We start from the raw sequence: 10,000 nt of genomic DNA, 5'->3' as shown, positions 1-10,000 counted from the left end.
TTAGTGTGATAGGGAGTTACTGTACTCTTAGTGTGATATGGAGTTACTCTTAGTGTGATAGAGTTACTCTTAGTGTGATAGTGAGTTACTCTTAGTGTGATAGAGTTACTCTTTGTGTGATAGAGTTACTCTTAGTGTGATAGGGAGTTACTCTTAGTGTGATAGTGAGTTACTCTTAGTGTGATAGTGAGTTACTCTTAGTGTGATAGTGTGTTACTCTTAGTGTGATAGTGTGTTACTCTTAGTGTGATAGTGAGTTACTCTTAGTGTGATAGTGAGTTACTCTTAGTGTGATAGGGAGTTACTCTTAGTGTGATAGGGAGTTACTCTTAGTGTGATAGGGAGTTACTCTTAGTGTGATAGTGAGTTACTCTTTGTGTGATAGTGAGTTACTGTACTCTTAGTGTGATAGTGAGTTACTCTTTGTGTGATAGTGAGTTACTCTTAGTGTGATAGTGAGTTACTCTTTGTGTGATAGTGAGTTACTGTACTCTTAGTGTGATATGGAGTTACTCTTAGTGTGATAGGGAGTTACTCTTTGTGTGATAGTGAGTTACTCTTTGTGTGATAGTGAGTTACTCTTAGTGTGATAGTGAGTTACTGTACTCTTAGTGTGATAGGGAGTTACTGTACTCTTAGTGTGATATGGAGTTACTCTTAGTGTGATAGAGTTACTCTTAGTGTGATAGTGAGTTACTCTTAGTGTGATAGAGTTACTCTTTGTGTGATAGAGTTACTCTTAGTGTGATAGGGAGTTACTCTTAGTGTGATAGTGAGTTACTCTTAGTGTGATAGTGAGTTACTCTTAGTGTGATAGTGTGTTACTCTTAGTGTGATAGTGTGTTACTCTTAGTGTGATAGTGAGTTACTCTTAGTGTGATAGTGAGTTACTCTTAGTGTGATAGGGAGTTACTCTTAGTGTGATAGGGAGTTACTCTTAGTGTGATAGGGAGTTACTCTTAGTGTGATAGTGAGTTACTCTTTGTGTGATAGTGAGTTACTGTACTCTTAGTGTGATAGTGAGTTACTCTTTGTGTGATAGTGAGTTACTCTTAGTGTGATAGTGAGTTACTCTTTGTGTGATAGTGAGTTACTGTACTCTTAGTGTGATATGGAGTTACTCTTAGTGTGATAGGGAGTTACTCTTTGTGTGATAGTGAGTTACTCTTTGTGTGATAGTGAGTTACTCTTTGTGTGATAGTGAGTTACTCTTAGTGTGATAGAGTTACTCTTAGTGTGATAGGGAGTTACTGTACTCTTAGTGTGATATGGAGTTACTCTTAGTGTGATAGGGAGTTACTCTTAGTGTGATAGGGAGTTACTCTTAGTGTGATAGTGAGTTACTCTTAGTGTGATAGTGAGTTACTCTTAGTGTGATAGTGAGTTACTCTTAGTGTGATAGAGTTACTCTTAGTGTGATAGTGAGTTACTCTTAGTGTGATAGGGAGTTACTGTACTCTTAGTGTGATATGGAGTTACTCTTAGTGTGATAGAGTTACTCTTAGTGTGATAGAGTTACTCTTAGTGTGATAGTGAGTTACTCTTAACCCTGAGGAACCCTGAGTTAAATATTTCATTTAATGTAGTGGAACATCTGAGTGACGAGGTTTCAGTTCACACTATTATAGTGATAAACACTTATACTTCTCTCTCTCTCCCTGTCTCTCTCCCTCTCTCTGTCTCTCTCTCTCCCTTGCTCTCTCTCTCCCTCTCTTGCCCCCCCACACCCCCACCCCTCCTGGACTCCTAACATAAATGTGAAGTAAACATCTGTAGGTTTATAAATCTGTTTATTATTGCACACATTATGTGTTGTGTCTGTGTTACAGGTCTCTGTGATTGATCTGTTACTATAGACATAACATAGCTATTATAAACCTGTTGCTCATGTCACGATGCTTTACAAACATAACACACCCCTTCTGACCAATCAGATTCCAGCATTTGACTTCACTGTGATATGAAAGTTTTAAACCATATTTCAGGATCCTTTATGAAAATGAAATCTAATTCCAGCTTGCTGTGATTTACTTGTCAGTTTAAACGTATGCTTATAAATCAATGTCTATTAATCTGTGACTGTTTTATGGGTTTGTTCTATTGACCGAATGCTTTGGTGTGTGTAATTAAAACTGCAGCTTTTTTGTTTTGTTTTTTAGTCTATTGAGTGACTCAACTTTTTGATTTGATTTTTTATGAATGTAGATTTCTGTGTGCTTTGTCTTCACCACCAGTTATTAATTAAGCTTATAATGCTTCAGAAAGCTTTCGGAAAAACGTAGACATGGCTGAGATTTACGTATGTGAGGTGAGAGGGAGAACCCTGTACTCATGTGAAGTGTATTGTTGAGGTCATCTTACACACCGTGTCTCATCTTCACTGGACTGATTTTATTATCACAGCAGAGTGTTAAAGTATCATGACACCTGACCAGGAGAGAAGAGGAAAAGTCAGGGACAGAAATAAAACCAGCTCACAGTTCTGAGTGTGCCGTTGAACTGGATTTTCTCGATGCGTCGGTGATACGCATCACACCAGTACACAGTCTCGGTGGAGCGTTCGAGCGTCAAACCGTTCGGCCAGAGGACGTCAGAAGAGACGAAAACCTGCCGATGAGATCCGTCCATCCAGGCTTTCTCTATCCTCCCTCTGCTGTCGTTCGTCTCGTCCTCCTCCCAGTCTGCCCAGTACATCCAGCTGCACACAAAATCAAGAGCATAATCATGTGACTTACACAGGAGCAGCAGATACAGAAGATTTCCGTTCATCCTGTGATTACAGACTGAGAGTAAAGTAGGGTTTATGTCTGTACATACACATGACTTACACTCCTCTATACTACAGTACAGAAACAAGACAATCCTTCATTTCACCTCATTTAATTAACACTTCTATTTATTACCATGTGTTAAAACAAACACCATTTTGTTTAAGTATTGTTCTATTGGCTGATCATTTTACAGGTTTAAAATGTTTATTAATGACGTGCTGAAAGAATAAAGATCCTTCTAAACCTATTAGTAAATATGTCTAGAAACAGGATATGAGCTCTGATATCTTGTATAATCAGCACTTTTTTCTTTATGAGGTATAGTTTATAAAATTGTGCTAGCTTTGTGCAATTAAACAATGTCTCAGTTCACTCAGACGTCTGCCTCAGAATACACTCTCTCTCCGTCTCTCTGTCTGTCTCTCTCTCTCTCTGTGTCTGTCTCTCTGTCTGTCTCTCTGTCTCTCTCTCTCTCTGTCTGTGTCTGTCTCTCTGTCTGTCTCTCTCTCTCTGTTTGTCTGTCTCTCTCTCTCTCTCTGTCTCTCTCTCTCTCGGTCTGTCTCTCTCTCTCTCTGTCTGTCTGTCTGTCTCTCTCTTACTCTCTCTCTGCCCCCCCTCTCTCTCTGTCCCCCTCTCTCTCTCTCTGTCTGTCTCTCTCTCTCTTGATTATCCACTGCATCCCTCTGAGTGACAGATCCTGCTGTCACACAGCACCAGATGAGAAGAGAAAGGACATGAAGTCATAACCATTGATCCATCATCTTAACACACTCACTCAGACAGGAAGTGACACAGAGACACCCAGAGATGTAGGGATGAAGGATGGGCAGAAAAAAGAATGGGAATGTCAGAAAGGGTCACTCACTCAATATCAGATCACCTGAGGAGTGGAGAATCATCTCACTTTCGCTAACACACACACACACACACACACACACACACACACACACACACACACAGTGAGAGCTAGGGTTGGGAACCGGTTCTGTTTTTTAACAGGAACAGGAAACGCGCGGAATTTTTAAGTTTCGGTTCCAAACGCAGTTCCGATGCGATGACGGACAAAGCGCTGTGAGCGGTCACTTTATATAGCCATGTCATACCTCATGAATATTCATTGTTTTAAAGTCACGCAACCAAATTAACGCAGCTTACCACAGAAATCAGTCACTCGCGCTGCTGTGTTGAGGTACGCTGTGTGTTAAACATGTCTAAAGTCTAAAGTGTGAATTCATTTCCAAAGCTACACCAATGAAGTAAATCTACCCCTCTGAGAGGGTTTTCTCCACAGCTGGAGATACAATAAGCCACTAAAGGTTTCGTCTTCTCCCAGAGAAAGCAGACATGTTCATGTTTCTTCAGAAAAATTGCTAACTGTTTTTCTAAGTTGTAATTCTGGATGTTAAATTTGATGTTGGATTTATTTAAATTTAAATTGATATGAATTGAAATGCTCTATTTAAAATATTTAAAGAGTGATTAATAAACACAAATGGAATTGTTTCAGTATTGTGCGTTATTTTATTTTTCACATTTCTTTTATTATGGAATCGGAATCAGAACCGGGAATCGTAAGGCAGAACTGGAACCGGAATCATTCATTCATTCATCTTCTACCGCTTATCTGAACTACCTCGGGTCACGGGGAGCCTGTGCCTATCTCAGGCGTCATCGGGCATCAAGGCAGGATACACCCTGGATGGAGTGCCAACCCATCACAGGGCACACACACACACACTCTCATTCACTCACGCAACCACACACTAGGGACAATTTTCCAGAGATGCCAATCAACCTACCATGCATGTCTTTGGACCGGGGGAGGAAACCGGAGTACCCCCGAGGCACGGGTAGAACATCCAAACTCCACACACACAAGGTGGAGGGGGGAATCGAACCCCCAACCCTGGAGGTGTGAGGCAAACGTGCTAACCACTAAGACACCGTGACCCCGGAACCGGAATCGGAACCAGAAAATTTCTTTTGATACCAAACCCTAAACATGATAGCTGATAAAACACACATCTCTCTGTAGCAGTGTGTGTGTGTGTGTGTGTGTGTTCTCTGCTTGGTAAGCAAACCTTCACATTCTGATCGATGGATGAAGGATCACTTGATAGAAAAACTGATGTGGGGAAAAAAAATCTCTCAAGAGTGTTTAGAGAAGAACAGGCAAAAAGATTTGTCCTTCATTGCAGACTTCAAAAGAGTTTAACCACACACACACACACACACTCACACACACACACACACACACACACACACACACACAGTCTTTCAAATAGTTTCTTTTTCCCTCTTTCTGTCTCTCCCTCTGTGTCTCACTATTCTGAGTGAAATCTGAAACATTTGTGATTTTTGCTGCTTTAAGTGAAGATCTGCAGCTTTCTCAGATCTCTAACATCTGTCACCAGCAGCTGGAGAATCAGTCTTAATTTGTCCTGCAGCAGGAAATAAGTTGTCTTTAATGAACTGAGCGGACAGTGTAAATTGAAAATGTCCCTGTGGGTACAGTCTGTACAGAGTGAATATATTGCACACTGACATCAGGATGATATTTTATAGAAGAAAGAGTCAGAAAGAAAAATAATGATGGATTGGTGTGTGTGTGCAATTGATTTTTACCCTCCAATGGGATCGACAGCAATAGCTCTGGGGTGAAACATCCCTCCTTCCAGCAGAGTTCTCCTGCTCTTCATCCCTCGGTCCACACACATCACGCTGATGGACTTCCTGTGTCCAAAACTGGTCCAATATACATTATTACCCAACCAGTCCACTGACATCCCCTCTACATGGTACACACCTACACAGGGAGAGAGAGAGAGAGAAACAGGGAGAGACAGAGGGAGAGATAATTAGGGAGAGACAGGGGGAGAGACAGAGGGAGAGACAGGGGGAGAGACAGAGGGAGAGACAGGGGGAGACAGAGGGAGAGACAGAGGGTGAGACAGAGGGTGAGACAGAGGGAGAGACATAGGGAGAGACAGAGGGAGAGACAGAGGGAGAGATGGAGAGAGAGTCATGTCCATAAAGAGTCATGTCCATAATGATTCTGTTCATATACAATAGGGCTGATTTTAACGCAGCATTATTTTGATTATATTTGTAAGTTTAGTTAAGTGCATTTGAACACTGACACTGACAGCACACAGAGTGGCTGTTAACAGAAAAAGACCTCTTTTTTTACTAGAACACCATGATATGTCAATGTGTACATGTCAGTGTGTATGTCAGCGTGTACATGTCAGTGTGTATATGTCAGTGTGTATACTGTATGTCAGCGTGTACATGTCAGCGTGTATATGCCAATGTGTACATGTCAGTGTGTATATGTCAGTGTGTACATGTCAGCGTGTACATGTCAGCGTGTACATGTCAATGTGCATATGTCAGCGTGTATATATCAATGTGTACATGTCAGTGTGCATGTCAGCGTGTACATGTCAGCGTGTACATGTCAGTGTGTATATGTCAGTGTGTATATGTCAGCGTGTACATGTCAGCATGTATATGTCAATGTGTACATGTCAGTGTGTATGTCAGCGTGTACATGTCAGCGTGTACATGTCAGTGTGTATATGTCAGTGTGTATATGTCAGCGTGTATATGTCAGCGTGTACATGTCAGCATGTATATGTCAATGTGTACATGTCAGTGTGTATGTCAGCGTGTACATATCAGTGTGTACATGTCAGCGTGTATATGTCAGCGTGTATATGTCAATGTGTACATGTCAGTGTGTATGTCAGCATGTACATGTCAGCGTGTACATGTCAGTGTGTACATGCCAGCGTGTACATGTCAGCATGTATGTCAGCGTGTATATGTCAGCGTGTATATGTCAATGTGTATGTCAGCATGTACATGTCAGCGTGTACATGTCAGTGTGTACATGTCAGTGTGTACATGTCAGTGTGTATATGTCAGCGTGTACATGTCAGCGTGTATATGTCAATGTGTACATGTCAGTGTGTATGTCAGCGTGTACATGTCAGTGTGTACATGTCAGTGTGTACATGTCAGCGTGTACATGTCAGTGTGTATGTCAGCGTGTACATGTCAGCGTGTACATGTCAGTGTGTATATGTCAGTGTGTATACTGTATGTCAGCGTGTACATGTCAGCGAGTATACGTCAATGTGTACATGTCAGTGTGTATATGTCAGTGTGTACATGTCAGCGTGTACATGTCAATGTGCATATGTCAGCGTGTATATATCAATGTGTACATGTCAGTGTGCATGTCAGCGTGTACATGTCAGCGTGTACATGTCAGTGTGTACATGTCAGTGTGTATATGTCAGCGTGTACATGTCAGCATGTATATGTCAATGTGTACATGTCAGTGTGTATGTCAGCGTGTACATGTCAGCGTGTACATGTCAGTGTGTATATGTCAGTGTGTATATGTCAGCGTGTATATGTCAGCGTGTACATGTCAGCATGTATATGTCAATGTGTACATGTCAGTGTGTATGTCAGCGTGTACATGTCAGTGTGTACATGTCAGCGTGTATATGTCAGCGTGTATATGTCAATGTGTACATGTCAGTGTGTATGTCAGCATGTACATGTCAGCGTGTACATGTCAGTGTGTACATGCCAGCGTGTACATGTCAGCATGTATGTCAGCGTGTATATGTCAGCGTGTATATGTCAATGTGTATGTCAGCGTGTACATGTCAGTGTGTACATGTCAGTGTGTACATGTCAGCCTGTACATGTCAGCGTGTACATGTCAGTGTGTATATGTCAGTGAGTACATGTCAGTGTGTACATGTCAGCGTGTACATGTCAGCGTGTATATGTCAGCGTGTACATGTCAGCGTGTACATGTCAGTGTGTACATGTCAGCGTGTACATGTCAGCGTGTACATGTCAGCGTGTACATGTCAGTGTGTATATGTCAGTGTACATGTCAGCGTGTACATGTCAGCGTGTACATGTCAGTGTGTACATGTCAGTGTGTACATGTCAGTGTGTACATGTCAGTGTGTACATGTCAGCGTGTACATGTCAGCGTGTATATGTCAATGTGTACATGTCAGTGTGTATGTCAGCGTGTACATGTCAGCGTGTACATGTCAGTGTGTACATGTCAGTGTGTACATGTCAGTGTGTACATGTCAGTGTGTACATGTCAGCGTGTACATGTCAGCGTGTATATGTCAATGTGTACATGTCAGTGTGTATGTCAGCGTGTACATGTCAGCGTGTACATGTCAGCGTGTATATGTCAGTGTGTATATGTCAGTGTGTACATGTCAGCGTGTATATGTCAATGTGTACATGTCAGTGTGTATGTCAGTGTGTACATGTCAGCGTGTACATGTCAGCGTGTATATGTCAGCGAGTACATGTCAGCGTGTATATGTCAGTGTGTATATGTCAGTGTGTACATGTCAGCGTGTATATGTCAATGTGTACATGTCAGCGTGTACATGTCAGCGTGTATATGTCAGCGAGTACATGTCAGCGTGTATATGTCAGCGTGTACATGTCAGCGTGTACATGTCAGCGTGTACATGTCAGTGTGTATATGTCAGTGTGTACAGGTCAGTGTGTACATGTCAGCGTGTACATGTCAGCGTGTACATGTCAGCGTGTACATGTCAGTGTGTATATGTCAGCGTGTACATGTCAGCGTGTATATGTCAATGTGTACATGTCAGTGTGTATGTCAGCGTGTACATGTCAGCGTGTACATGTCAGCGTGTACATGTCAGCGTGTACATGTCAGCGTGTACATGTCAGTGTGTATATGTCAGTGTGTACAGGTCAGTGTGTACATGTCAGCGTGTACATGTCAGCGTGTACATGTCAGCGTGTACATGTCAGTGTGTATATGTCAGCGTGTACATGTCAGCGTGTATATGTCAATGTGTACATGTCAGTGTGTATGTCAGCGTGTACATGTCAGCGTGTACATGTCAGTGTGTACATGTCAGCGTGTACATGTCAGCGTGTATATGTCAATGTGTACATGTCAGCGTGTATATGTCAATGTGTACATGTCAGCGTGTACATGTCAGTGTGTACATGTCAGTGTGTACATGTCAGTGTGTATATGTCAGTGTGTACATGTCAGTGTGTACATGTCAGCGTGTACATGTCAGCGTGTACATGTCAGTGTGTATATGTCAGTGTGTACATGTCAGTGTGTATATGTCAGCCTGTACATGTCAGCGTGTACATGTCAGTGTGTACATGTCAGCGTGTACATGTCAGTGTGTACATGTCAGTGTGTACATGTCAGTGTGTACATGTCAGTGTGTACATGTCAGTGTGTACATGTCAGTGTGTACATGTCAGCGTGTATATCTCTTTCCCCTGCAGCAGTGTCACTCTAACGTTGCTTAAAATCCAAACCTCAAGGTGTCACAGTGTGTAGAAGTGAAAACATCAGAGCTTTATTGCATGTTTATAATATTTACAGACATCTGCATGTATTATTCACTACACCAGAGCAAGAATAAATGACAGGAACGAACTCTCTGTGCCACAGCACACTCACGAGGACTCACTTATTTACACTCATGAAGACATTAAACACAAAATGGGACCCTGAATAAAGCAGAGATCCAGCCGTTAGCTAGCAGTTGCTGGTGTGATGAAGGTTCTAGAATGAAGGCCGGATGTCACAGCAGAGGTGAGACGTGTGCTTTTAACACACTGCAATGTGACACCGTCATCTCACTAAAAACCTTTAAAACATGCTCATTATCCACAAACCACAGAGAGCCCCCTGTCTTACACTTCCCTTTTATGGTCACCACTTCCTGTTCTACACGTCACGTCACTTCCTGCTTCCGGCTCTCATTACATCACTCTCAGTGGTTTGAGTGTAAAGGACGTTTCAGCTTGTGCTGTGCTCTGTGAAGTTTGGGGTATTTTTATAGAAACCCTGTAACTATAATTATAGACTTTCCAGCCTAGGTTTTGACCCACAGTGTACTGAATACTACTCACACACACACACACACACACACACACACACACACACACACACAGCACCTGTGCATTACACCAACACAGGACAGAAAACACACACACAGCACCTGTGCATTGCACTGAAACAGGACAGAAAACACACACACACACACACACACAGCACCTGTGCATTGCACTGAAACAGGACAGAAAACACACACACACACACACAACACAGCACCTGTGCATTACACTCAAACAGGACAGAAAACACACACACACACACACACACAACA

At 42.2% G+C, this 10,000-nt stretch overlaps 1 protein-coding gene across 1 annotated transcript in view; it reads right to left on the bottom strand.

Annotated features, from left to right (window-relative positions):
• LOC132838870 (low-density lipoprotein receptor-related protein 1B-like) overlaps positions 1 to 10,000 on the bottom strand; it is a 209,091-nt gene that overhangs the window by 140,956 nt on the left and 58,135 nt on the right. Inside the window, exons 12-13 of the mRNA XM_060859502.1 lie at positions 5,397 to 5,577; positions 2,479 to 2,698 (exon numbers count right to left, since the gene is read on the bottom strand). Coding sequence (XP_060715485.1) covers positions 2,479 to 2,698; positions 5,397 to 5,577 — 401 coding nt within the window. The remainder of the gene's footprint in view (positions 1 to 2,478; positions 2,699 to 5,396; positions 5,578 to 10,000) is intronic.

This window comes from Tachysurus vachellii, chromosome 23 (genome assembly GCF_030014155.1).
Source record: "Tachysurus vachellii isolate PV-2020 chromosome 23, HZAU_Pvac_v1, whole genome shotgun sequence".
Classification (NCBI taxonomy): domain Eukaryota; kingdom Metazoa; phylum Chordata; class Actinopteri; order Siluriformes; family Bagridae; genus Tachysurus; species Tachysurus vachellii.
This window is presented reverse-complemented; position numbering and strand designations above follow the sequence as displayed.